Source organism: Pleurodeles waltl, chromosome 9, assembly GCF_031143425.1.
Source record: "Pleurodeles waltl isolate 20211129_DDA chromosome 9, aPleWal1.hap1.20221129, whole genome shotgun sequence".
NCBI classification, from domain to species: domain Eukaryota; kingdom Metazoa; phylum Chordata; class Amphibia; order Caudata; family Salamandridae; genus Pleurodeles; species Pleurodeles waltl.
In genome coordinates, this window is record NC_090448.1 from 51,098,685 (window position 1) to 51,111,997 (window position 13,313).

The 13,313-nt window shown below is 47.5% G+C and overlaps 1 protein-coding gene across 6 annotated transcripts in view; it reads left to right on the forward strand.

Moving 5' to 3' along the window:
• The window catches only part of PLXNA1 (plexin A1), a 559,827-nt gene that overhangs the window by 277,285 nt on the left and 269,229 nt on the right, over positions 1 to 13,313 (forward strand). For 3 of the 6 annotated variants that reach the window (XR_011198604.1, XM_069206269.1, XM_069206270.1), the window contains exon 4: positions 11,884 to 12,024. Coding sequence is in view for 5 of the 6 variants with exons in the window: in XM_069206269.1 (XP_069062370.1) it covers positions 11,884 to 12,024 (141 nt within the window). In the remaining variant the exon portion in view is untranslated. Of the gene's footprint in view, positions 1 to 11,881; positions 12,025 to 13,313 lie in introns of all 6 variants that reach the window. The other 3 variants (XM_069206267.1, XM_069206268.1, XM_069206271.1) reach the window with 1 other exon arrangement.

A 13,313-nucleotide genomic window follows, 5' to 3' on the forward strand; every position in this document is an offset into this window, starting at 1 on the left:
ATGGGTATTCTCTGTACATCGGCTCCCACAAATGTCATCCAAAGGCCCCAGGTTGTTCAAAATGTAGCAGCAAAGATCCTGTTGAGTCCCAAAGTTTGCCTCAGCACACAGTACTCCAGCTTCTCTGCACTGGCTTCCCATTGAGGGAAGGATAACATTTAAAAACAAGCATTTGCAATGCAACGGGTCTCGCGTTTGCTGATGTTAGAGCTGATAGCGTTGTAAACTCCTAACCCGACTTTTCACCTATCAGCAAAAGTGCTTTTAACTACATAACCCGAAAAAGTACAATTAACTGTGTAAAGCGCTCGACTTCTTCTTCCAAGTGAAATCGCGCTAGGAAAATAGAGAAAAAGTAGTCCACGAGCCGGACAGAAAACAGCGAGCCTCGCATGTTTTCTGTACTTGGTTGATGCGCTCGAGGAGGGCTAGCCACCGGAAAAGGCATGACGTGTGCATGCCTTCCACTAATGAAAGCAAGCAGATTTTAATAGGCAAGCCCACGAACCAATGAAAAACACTAACGTGACGTCGACAGGGCTCCGAGCCCTTTTCTAATACCTAAAGCGTCTCACTGCGATACAAACTCTGTCTGACACATAGAAAACGATGTGCCAAAGGACCCAGTATGATAAGAGCACCCTTGAACCCATACTCCCCCAGTAGGGCTTTAAAGTCCTCATTGGGCCGATTGTTGAAGGTACAGAGAATAAACAAGGCCAGATGGGGTGGTAGGTCCTTTTCATATCCCCCCAAACTTTAGGACACGCTCACATCGAATCACAGTTCAGGAAAAGGCTAAAAGCATGGCTATATCTACATTAATAGCCCCCTGTGTTTCTCCATTTGTCCAGAAGCAACGCTGTGTCTCAGCCGGCACTGGAAAGCCTATGGGTAGCCATGTGATTTAGAAATCCATGTAGTGTACTTTAGGCTCTCATTAAAAGGCAGCAGTCACCAATTGAAGCCCCGGCACAGTGTATTTCGGGGCTGTGGATTAGTCAGCCTGATTGTCTGTCATCAAACAGTAAGCCTATAAGCAACATGTCCACATAATCATGTGTAGAGTTGGATTGGTAAATCCGGTTCATCAATACAGTTTGCATGTGTTGTTTTCATACCTGGCAAAGCGCAGTGGCTCAAAACTCAGGTGCCAGCTGAGTTTTCGAAAATCCTGCACCACATGCAAAATTTTATTTTCAGTCTTTTCCTGGTATTTATTTCCACAATTTTTAATGTTTTATTCCAATGTATCATTGCAATTTAAGGTGGTTTTGAGCCCAAACTCCCAGTTAATAAAACAAATGTTCAGTTTAATAACATCAAATTTAAATTCTTACGCAGAATCAATATTTATCAATTTCCATGGCATTATTGATCCCAGAAGTACAACTTTAGTGCTTTGTAATCGGTCTTGAGTCCCCCTAGTCCTTGTGAAGCCTCGGTCTATAGGCACTCATTGCCACATCACAGTGCAAATAGTGTAAGCATTGGGACGGGAGGCGTCCAGCGAGCGTGTCCCCCGGGAGGCGTCCAGCGAGCGTGTCCCCCGGGAGGCGTCCAGCGAGCGTGTCCCCCGGGAGGCGTCCAGCGAGCGTGTCCCCCGGGAGGCGTCCAGCGAGCGGGTCCCCCGGGAGGCGTCCAGCGAGCGGGTCCCTGGGAGGCGTCCAGTGCCAGTCCACAGGGGCTGCAGTGGGACCAGGTTTTCTAGATGGCCAAGGATTGCGATTCCTAGTTAGAACCTTTGAATGCAAATGTCCTAAAATATGCTAAAAATCTGTCATGGCTCCTGTACTTGGAGAACAGCCAATAATTACACTGAGACCTGCTAGTTGGGCCTTCAGGCCTAGGATCCTTCCCTTGTGGCTACCTTCTTCTCAATTGCTCTGGCCTGGATTTTACTTAACCGGTCTAACTTTGGCCACCACAGACAATTGTTTTTAACTTGTCTTTAGTAAGCAGGAAAGTGAAAGAATCTTTGTTTATTCAGTATAGAAGTGTTAAAAAATAAGTCAGTTTCTCTTGCAAACCTTCTGAAATCCCTGCACATGGTACGATAATGAGACAGTTGGAAAGGGTTTTTTGTCATGTAAAAAGACTCCTCAAACTGTTCTTTCGAGGAAAAGGCTGAATGTCATCCACTTTGAAAGTAGCAAGCAACACGGTTTCAAAGTTAACTTTTTAGAAAGCGCCACACATCATTGTCAGCCGACACTCCTAAGCAAATATTGCTAGCTTGCTTTGAAAAAATTAGCAATGGGTATGATTTATAATAAGCAGGAAACTCCAAAAACTTGGCGTAGACCAAAAATCTGGATTTTCATAAACTATTCGCACAGGATAAAAACGACCCCTGTGGAAGGATGTTTATATCAGCCAGCCCTCCAGTCTCTCAAAGAATTGCAAAACTAGCTTCAAGCTCGTGCATCAAAAATAAATGTTTTGGGTGTTTTTTTATGTGATACATCTATACATGGGGGTAGGGCTCAAGCAAGCCTACAGCTTTCTGACGCTCATCCATTTGCCTTTTTTTGCGCCTGAATCTTCCTGCAGTGTTGAAGTTTTAAATCTGTTGAGTCACAAGTCGTTTTTTTTTTTTTATTATATTCCAATAATGGAATTACTATATTTTATATAGTGTTCACATCACTTGGACACCCACTCCAGTGTGCTTGCTGTTGGAAAATAGATTTTAGGATTAGAATATTTTTGTGGCGATGCCCCGTCTTCAGGTGCAGGGAAGAGCCCAAATCTGTGTCGTCACCACAAGCGTGCGTGGAAGGAAGGCTGTGAAGATGACCACGACCAGTGCCAGCGATGTCATAGGGTTATTTTTGCGTCCAACACTCCCATTGTCTGTTGCCCACTCCCTCCTATTGTCAGTGTTGCCCGTCCCTACCCTCCATAACAAAACAAAAAAAAAAAGGCCAACGCTGGCTGCGTCATATAACTTTTTTCTAATACTGCTGTACAACATGGATAAAAGACATTGACAAAGCCAATAGGTTTTGCAGAGGCGAGACCTACTCCAATGTTTGTTTTTATGCAGCAGCTGGCCTTCTTTGAGCTCTCTGGTAGTAGAAATTCGACCGTATTCCTCTCATCTACTTAGGAAGATTAACACGGTGTCCGTCCCCTCGATAATTAAAATGGGTGAGCTCTAGGTTGCACATAGCTCTATTTTCTTCAGTAGGTGCATTAACGCTCCGAGCTATCTTCCTAGCTCCATCAAGGGCACCGGTTGGCTGACATCCAAAGAGCTGCAGCACTGGTGTGTGAATTACAACAGTGTATGCGTCCTGGAGGCCGCCGGCCGATGTGCTGCATTCAGACCAGCACCCGTGGCCCAGGGCACCTGCGCCTAGAAGCAGCATGGCTGCGTTGTCTGAGCGGAGTACATGAGGTGGGGGGACTTCCGAGGAAACAGCCCGAGGCTCGCGTCTGGAACAAGCGCTCGCCACAGGACGCGCATCGCTGGACACGGAGGACTGCTGCCAGCAAGTTTGGAGCATCTGTACCGCTGGCAAGGGCATCTGCGGCTCTGTGCCTTACCAGGGAGGCTGGGGGGCATTGAACTATCATGTTGGCACAGCGGTGTCTCAGATAAGCAGCGTGGGACACGATCAAGAGACCGTGTGAAGATTTATTGAAGACGGTTCTGACACAGATCACACAATGCGGCACGTTCGGGTGAGCCAGAGAGCCATTGACGTGTTCGGCCTTAGGGGGGCTACGGGGTATATTTATTCTGCCCACTCCAATACAAGTGCAGAAGTACCAGAGTACCTGCTTGTTTCTGAGAAGTGCCGGTACTCTCCCTCCCCCCCCCCCCCAAAAAAAAACCCACAAAAATAAAAAAGTGCCAGTACTCAGTACCGGACAGTACCGGCCCATTTAAAGCACTTCACAATTCGCAACTTCATCGTGCTTTTGAGTCTCTTCTCGCACTGGTTCATAGGGAACTGCCGCAGGTCACACTTGGTTAAACCGCCCCCTCGGGCTGTCCCGGGGGTTCGGGTTCTGTGGTTGGCTGCGCAGCCAACCCAGGACCTTACGACCCCTTCTGACAGGAACATGCTTACCTGCCCCTGTGGAACTGGCACAGGTTGGTGCCCCCGGTGGTAATCTCTTCTAGGTAGCCAAGGTTTCCAGGCCCCACTGTCTCCAGGCCTTATGTTCGTGGCCCCCCTTTTCCGTCATCTTACATCGTTGATCTTTTTTTTCCTCCCTCCTCATTACCCTCCCTTTGGCCTTTTTTGCTCTCTCTGGTCTCCCCCTATTGCTGTCAAGCAATGCTTAATTTGTGCCGGTGCTTCCTGGTGGTGGAACACTGATTTCCGGGAGCATCAACAGGCGTTGATCCACTGCGAGAGAGAGAAAGGGACACAAGTGAAAACTGCGCCACAAAAATATTCTAACCCTAAAATGTATTTTCCAACAGCAGGGACAGCTAGATGAATCAGAACCTGCCAGAGTGAAACAAAGTAACAAGAAGTGTAGTGATGCAAAAAGCAGTCATAAGGTGGACCGAAGACGGGGCAACCTTGATATTTGTTAGTCCCTCAGCACTAGGTTACTACGAAACCTTACGGTTCTTGCACTCATTATCATTATTGGTCGTTAATTGATCTATTCATCTGTTTTCACAAATGTGCACTTCTAGCACTAGAGTTTCTGGTGCCCTTGTGAAACTACCCAAGTGCACCCCTCAACCTTCTCTCACCCTCGCGGGCATGGACTACATGACCACATCAAATTCTGATGCCATTTCCACCCCTTGTAAGTCACGTTCATCTTTCCCATTGCTGAGCTTGGAACCCACTGAAAGTTAAAACATAATGCTGGTTTGTCAGTGGGTTAAACACAGATCTGTGTGACTGGGGATGAATGTTTGCATTGTTCAGCTTTCTGTCCATCATCTGTTCTTTTTGCTTTTGTCACCCTAAGTGGGAAGGGTATTGCCCAGATGGGGTCCCGTGCTCACTGCGACACTGGATACAAGCTAAGCCTGGCTGATGAGGGGCGATACCCCAAAACTTGTCCCAGGATGCTTGTTTTCCAGTCCAGGGATGAACTGGTTTGGCAGTTCAGGCTCGACTGTTCCTATTGGGAACAGGGTCAAGACTGATTTGCATATGGCTGGTCCAAACTGCGGTGTTGTGGTGGGCAGCAAAAAAAACAATAGATTAAACCCAGATCTTAGTGACTGGGGGGTGAATGTTTGCATTGTTCAGCTTTCTGTCCATCATCTGTTTTTGTCTTGCTAAGCATAATAAAAACGTGCACTTTTTGGCGAGTAAATAAAATTCACTACTCCATTTGCCTTTGCTCATCCCCCAGGCCTTAATGGCCTCCTGCTCTCTCAAGCTCATACCCTATACCTTGCCAGCATCGTCTAGTTCTTTTTCCAACGCCCACATCAATAATAATAAAAAGCTATTGGCCAGTGTTTTTATTTTCCTATATGCAGGCCTTGGTGGCCCCCTTGGCACAGGTACCCAGCCACTCAGCGTGCGCCCTTCTCTGTCCAGCATGCGCACCCCGATGAGTGATGCTCGCCTTGCTCATCCTTTCTCCTAACTTAATAAAGCAGTACATGTTTCCCCCTTTTCTCTTGTTTAATAACCGTTGTCCTGTCTCCCCCACCCTGCCAGACAGCCTCCCTGGGGTGCCGAGGCTGCTTGTTGGCGAGGTGACTGCGGGGCAGTATTAGGCGCGCAGGATATTGCATTATCCGAGAGATGTGTGTCGTGGGCTGGAGATGTCAATTGTGTTATGGAATTATCCGGTGAAGATGTGGCCTCCCGGCTCCTGTCCTCGTTACCGGGGCGTCTCTTAATTCAGTTACAGCGCCTTGATGCAGCGGGAGTGTATTTAGCAGCGCTTAACACAATTTAAAGCCTACAAGGAATGGCCCAGTGCTGTAATTTCAGACTCCGCCAATAGTGACACCTTTTCGTGAACCTTCGGTGACCCCGCCGCCATCTCCGGAGTGTGAGGTTTTCTGATGCTCGCAGATGTCTCTCCAGAATGTGAGGTGTATTGACACCTCCCTTTGATGCTAATAACTGTCTCTCCAGTGAGGCAGATACCTGCTTACCTCTGGAACCATGAGAGGCAGAGAGACACCCTTCTTGGCCTGAGTATCTCTCAAGGCATTAGAACAGTGGTTTTCAAACTCTTTAATGCTGTATGCAACCCCCCCCCCCCCCCCCCCCAACATAGGGAAAAAAAATATCATCCCGCCTAGAATTTTTCACAATTCTTTCAAATTGGATGTTTAAATGTCTAGACTTAAACATTGCAGTTAAGTTCAGTTACCTTTTTAAAAAATGCAATAAATGTTTTTCTACTTAAAAAAGCAGTGTTAGCTGCATAATGCCTCTTTTGGCCAGAGAGGGCCACCCCCAACCCCTCCTTCGATCACTTGAGGGGCCCCCAGTTTGATGACCCCTGCATTAGAGGCAGACACACACACACACACACACACACACACAGCTGCCTGCCTGATCACCCCATCGAATGAGCGGCAGACACCCTGTGGGATCTGATCACCTCTGGAAGCATGAGAGGCAGACACACCCTGTCAGATTTGATTGCCTCCTGAAGCATGAAAGGCAGAGAGGCTCTGCCTGAATTCTATCCTAGGTAGGGTGAACAGGCGTTCCGGATTTGCCGGTAGTCCCGGTTTTTGGGAGCCGTCCCAGCAGATTTGATCAAATTTGTCTCATGTCCCGGATTTTGGGGGGATGACTGAAAATAGTGAGAAGCACTTTTTTTTGTGTGTTCCTAATTAGGACAAATTTGCAGTTATTATAAGTGAACAATTTAATTCACAGGTATGATGTTGGTTTAAAAAAAATACATTTTATTTAGTTTCTAAGTGTTTCTTCTGCGTTCTGATGTTGTTAGAGGTGTCATTCGGCGATGCTCCCTTAATGTAAAAAAAAAAAATTCCTATTTCTGCAAAATGTCCCGGTTTTTGGTACTCTGGTCACCCTAAGCCTATGACACAGGTCTTCTCTGACCCCTGAGAACAGAAGCAGTACCCTCCCTGCAGCCTTGACTGCAGAAGAGGAGCAGCGAGACCCTCTGGCAGGCCCAGTGACTTGAGCGGTGTTTGAGGGTGCAGCCGCCAGGGGGCGCTACCAGCATTCATCCGAGCAGTCCTTCCTACTTTCTGCGGAGACCCTCGTGGTCTGCAGCATCAATCTTGTGTTTTCACTACTGTTCTCTTGGGTCTTTGTCCCGTGGTCCCTTCGTTCCAATAACATGACCTCTGGTTCTCATTGGTCTTCCTCTGAAAATGTCCCATATGGGGCACTGTTTCACTGCAGCACGTGACAACCAGCCCCATTTCCCCCCTCCGCACCAGATAGGAACCCATGCGTAATACCACTTAGAGACGGACATTACACACTTGACTTAGTACTGTTCGGCGGGGGGGGCTACCTACCAGTGGTGGCCCGTCCTTTAGGGCGGAGGGGCCACGCCCACCCACCTTTTGCCCCTCATGAAGAGCTTTGCGCAGACTCCTGGCAGCCTAAGCTGAACTTTGCTGGGCTGAGGAGGTCACAGCTCCTATGGGCGTGTCCTCCTCGGCTCAGCAAAGTTGCCTCGAGGCCCTCCCCTGGGTGACGAGGAAAGCGTCACCAATTGACACTCTCCCTGGGCGCTTCAGGTTTAAGCCCTGAAGTGCCAAGGGCGAGTGTCAATCCGTGACACTTCGTCACAGAGTGGGGTGGGGTCAGCAGTCTCAATGACCCCATCCCACTCTGTGACGAGGCTGGGACCTGGAAGCTGGAGGTAAGTTTGTGTGTGTGTATGTATGTGTGTGATGTTTTAAATTGAATGTTTGGTGCGCGCATGCATGTTTGAGTGTTATGAGTGTTAATGGATGTGCGTGCGTGTGAAAGAATGACTGTGCGATCTTTTAAAATGAATGTTTGGTGCGTGCATGTTTGAATGGTATGAGTGTTGTTAATGGATGTGCGTGCGTGTCTGTGTATGAAAGAATGAGTGTGTGTGTGTGCGTCCTGCCTGCCCCCCTCCCCACTCGCCACTGGTACCTACACACTTCAAACTTAATTCATTTATCTGGGGAGACCGTGCTACTCTGTGGAGAGCCTCAAATGAATGAAGCAAAACACAGGCCGTGATCTGTCCACTGCGCCAACAGGACCAGTCATAGGTAGGGTGACCAGACGTCCCGGATTTCCCTGGACAGTCCTGGTTTTTAGAGGACTGTCCCGGTGTCCCGACGCTTCTCTTCAGATGTCCTGGTTTTTGGGGCAAGATCAGATTATCTAGGGAAGCATAAGTGAAAGGTATGCTCTTCTTTAACAGGGGGGGGGGGTCTCAACTCTCCAACCCAGGCCTGGTTTGGAGAGTTGAGATACCCCCCCCCCCTCCAAATGCGTCACTTGCAATCCTGCCCTGACTGCTTCTGACCTCAGTGCCATTAACTGAAGGTGGGCTGATGCATTGAGCAGGGGCGACCTCGCAGGCTGTGTTGTGGCCGGAGACAGCCCAGTAGCACTCTAACCACGGTCCAATAACACGTGCCTTTAACCGCGGGCCAGTAACACGTGCCTTTGTCGGCGGCCATGTTGATTCCGTCCTCGTAATGGCTGCGCGCAGGAAGAAAAAAAAAAGTTTCTCACTGTAAGTACAGGTGCTGCTGGTGACGTGTTAAGCTAGTTTGACAACGCCACCATCACATCTGACAAGTTTCCCAGACCCATGCGTGATGTGGTGCTCAAGTCCGGGTTTTCGCTTTGAATTCTGGGACCTGTAGTTTATTGCATTCTAAAACAGGACTACAAGTCCCACATTTAAAAGAAGAAAAAATGAACTGGAGCAGCACAGTCACGCATTGACTTGGGAAACTTGACAGCTCTGTATAAGGAGCACGTCTCCGATCCATAGGTACCACACAGGCGCTTTAGATCTGTGACCCTGTGATCCACACTTAAGGAGCCATGCACTCCATAAATGCGTACAAAATTACCCTGGTGCAGATCAGAGCGCCTAGAGGCCTCGACGGAACTATGCGGCGCTATATACATTGTGCAGTGAGCAGCCATGTGATATGTGAGCTCGAGGGGTATTCACTCATCGACGCCTCGGCTGTCAGGCCCGGTTCACTATGCATCTTGCGGCAGTATCTCGTGTACCCCGGCGCTGCCTTGGGTACCACGGTGCGGAGCGCGCGCGCCCCGCGACGTCGAGGGCTGTAATCTGAACCATTTCTAATTACTTCTGAACAGAACTCCACTCGAGGGGGATCCGGCCTTGGTAAACATGTTTTCTTCCTTTGATCAGTGATAAACGCGCTCCCAGCGACTCCCCGTGTGCCTGCCATTGGATGCGAAGGTGCTACATATTGCATGGCGTTGCCGTGGCAACCGCGCCCCATCCCCCTCGGGCGGATGCAGAGCGTGGTGTCAGCATGGCACGCCTTGGCAGCTTTACTGCCTTAACTTTAAGAGCACTAGGGGCGATGAAAACACATCTCACCAGTGTGTGGAGAGCACCTGCCAGGGCATGTCCAGAGCGCATGCGCGGGATGGGTCTAAGTGGTCCCCAACCTGTGGTCCAGAGGGCTCATGGGGGTGCGCAAAGCATAATGACGGAGTCCGCGACTGCTTTGAAAATTAAATTATAACAAATTAATAAGGGGTATATAAATTTGGATAAAAAAGCAACATGTAAACCTGAATATTTTAAAATGCTCTCTAAATGTGAAGGAATTTAAATTTGGAGGCTAAAAATTAAGTTACTCTCCTCATTCTGATTCGTGACATCAGTGCAAGTGATTCAAACAGAGTATAGTATGGACAGCTAGTGGCCTCAGTTGAATTTAGGACCGGCATAACCGTCCCATTATTTATTTTTTAATACTTGAGTTAAAGAAACGATTAGTTTTTATTTGTTTGAAAAGAGGCTTGTTTCTGTGTTTTTTGGGAGTATTGTTTTGCTGTTCAAATCATTGAACCTGCTTAGGCGGGGGTTCCTGCTTCAAGTAATGATTCAGTAAGGGTCCCTAAATTCCAAGTGATTCACTGAGGGTCCTTGGGTTCCAGGAATGATTGAGTGGGGGTCCCCAGGAGTCAAAAGGTTGAGCACCATTGGTCTAAGTCGTGCATGTCCAGCGTAGGTCGAGGGGAGATGGGTCCATGCCAGATTTTCAGGCAATGCCTGCAAAATCATTAAACAATTTGGGTGCAGTTTACTTGCTCACAAACTGTTACCCTGGAAATCTGGCAAGGATCTGGCCCCTGCTGGTCATGTGTTGGACACCTCACCTCGAAGCATTAGACTATGATTAGAAGCCACTAATTGTATGTGGCTCTCGTTAGAAATAAAATCAAAACAATTTTAGTTGGCCTTATTCCTGGACGGTCACAAAAAACAGTAGTTCTCATGAACATGTTTTTAATATGTACATAGCTGGTGTCCCTCCTAGGGAATTAACCCCGTTTGTCGATACTTAGATGCAACCTGTGGTGTGACCTAGGGGGGGTCAGCTCCCCTCTTTTTCACTCTTACCACAAATTATGGATTTGTATGGGAAAACATGCTTTTGTTAAGGGGTCCTGATATAGCGCTGAGCCGGGCATCTCGGCGCTGAGATGGACAGAGCAGGTAAAGTAACAGCTAATCAGAACAGCGTGCCTTATGTTTTTTGAAACCAGAGAAGTTTGTGCATGCACGAATGAACAAAGGGAGCCTTTTGCAATGGTATGGGGCACAATAAAAAAAAAACTCACAGTTCCCAAATTTTAATGACAAATGAACAAGGGCATCAAACGAAGTTGATTTTTGGATCTTAAACTTCTCTAAGTTTGGTAGAGATTGAGTCTACCCTGCAAATATTTAGGGCCTTTGCCTGTCAATGATTTATACGTCAGGCAGAGAAGTTTAATCAGTGCTCTTTTCCCAATGGGGAGCCAGTGAAGGTCTTTGAGTGTAGGGCTGATGGAGCGCCTGAGGGCAGTTTATTGACCAAGCGGGCTGCAGTGTTTTGAACCACGTGCATTTTGGATTGTAGCGCTTTGTTGGATGCTAATATTAGAGCATTATTACAGTCAAGGCGACTGATTGTCAATGCCTGGGTAAGCATCTTACCAGAGCTCAGAGCAAGCCACTCACTTTCCTGTGGAGGCGGACGGTTCCGAAACAAGTGCCGCCAGTGAACCTGTCTGCTATTTCCTTGACAGCTCGTCATCCAAGCGTATATGCCCAGGTTTCTCACAGTTGTTCTGGGAGATGGAGCAGAGCCAAGCTATGCAGGCATCAGTCCTTTGTCCAGAGAAGCTGAGCTTTGTCAAAAAGAAGAATCTCTGTTTTGTCTCCATTTAACTGAGGACAATTAAACATCCAAGTGGCAATTTTTGTCCTGTAGACGGCAAATCGCTGTTTGACATTCTCAATGTCTTGCCCAAATGAGAGGACTAATACTTCCCGTCTGCAAAAGATAGAATCTCTAAACCACACAACTTGAGTTGGGCAAGGGAAGCGACAGATTTTGTGATTTTAGCAGTTTTTCCCTTCTATTAGTTTAAAATGGAAAACAAGTCTGCATGTTAATATATAGCAATTTGTGGAGCAATACATATTTAGAGAGCGCTTTGTAGACCTCTATATTATATGGAATGGTTATGGGTCATGGGTACATCTCTGCCGCAGGCATTTTTAACCTGTTAAGAATAAAGTTGTACACTCTTGACCTGTGCGTTGCCTAGAAAATGACTGCCTCGTATACATTTTGTATTTTGTGTATTGATACAATACATGGCTATTAATTTGCATATAATTTGCATGTAATGACATGTTCTCCTTCATACGTGTCCCTAATGTGTGTTTTCTTCTTACCTCCAGATCCTGGTGAATTTGTCGAACCCCAGGGAGCCCCAGACCTTGCAGTATGAGAATGTGGTGGTTCACGAGGGCAGTCCCATACTCCGCGACTTGGTGCTGAGCCCCGATCGCCAGTACCTGTACGCCATGACGGAGAAGCAGGTAGGCACTGGGATGAGGGCGCTGCCCAGAAGTCATGAGTGTTTCAGACCCTTGGAATGGCTGGTGGTGTGGTTTATTCTCTGGTTTAATGATGCTCCAAGACTTAAGACCAGGGGGACAGACTTACCCCAAAGCCAGAGGTGACGGTATGGTTAGCGGTAGTGTAGACTGCTGTGATCTTAATTCACCAGAGTGCAAGGGGCGGTGGCAGGCCCATCACAAACAACCTTTGTCCCTACACTGACACCACTGCAAGTTAGGTAAGATCTTTCGACTCTGGTGATGTCACAAAAAGTAACCTAGCTCTTTGGATAGACATCTAGTGAGGGCGTTTTCGATAGGGGTAGGCTTCTTGAACACTACAGAGGGGCTGATTTTCGTGACAGGACAGTTCTAGTGGTGATGCTGCACTCTCGGCATGTGTAAGAGTGCCGCTGGTAAGAGTGCTTAAGTCAAAGGTTGAAATAAAATGCAGTGTGAAAGAATGCATTCTTTGACACTGATGAGGCAAACCCATCAGACTATATCAGCGTTTGGCAGAAGTTCTTTAAGACAGACCGACCAGTCTGTGACTGCGTCACAACTATGTGTACACATGTAGTAGGAGATCGCTTTGCGCACCACACATCAGTACACGCAGGACCTGCAGCTGAAAGGTTATTAGTACCCTAAACCTGTAGGCAAGAAGACTCCCTTAATAAAAAGTGGGGGTAGGGAATGTAGCAGCTTGTAGTACTGTGGACCCAGCACTAGATGGCGACATAGCGCATTGCATATGAAGGTACAATAGAACACGTGCTAAACCACAGTTTAAATGTAGCTTAAGAGTGCTGAGCTGTCAATCATACAAGAGTCATGAAAAGGCGAATTCCATTGCTGTATTGATTTAGTTCCCTCCTAGAGGAAAGGGGTGGAAAAAATGGGTAAAGAAAATACATTTTTAACGACCCCATGTGTAAAAACATGCGCAGACCACCACCTACGTAGAGACAGGAGCTGCCGGCGCACATTTCACCAAGGAAACTGTACAAGCAAATTCTTTCAAGTTGGATGCAAATCTTTACAAATGTGTGGTCAGGAAAATGTGTCTCTCTCTCTCTCTTCTCTGTCTCTTTTCTCTCTCTCCCCCCTCCCCCAAAGTCCAGAAAGGGTGAAGCATTCAGTGCATCACAGGCATTTGAAGTCTATGTATGCTTACATGCATGTTCATATGTTTCACTCGTGTGTGGGATAAAGTTGATCCTCCCACGGTATTGACTTAGCCCCCTACAAAAAGGAATAAACATTTG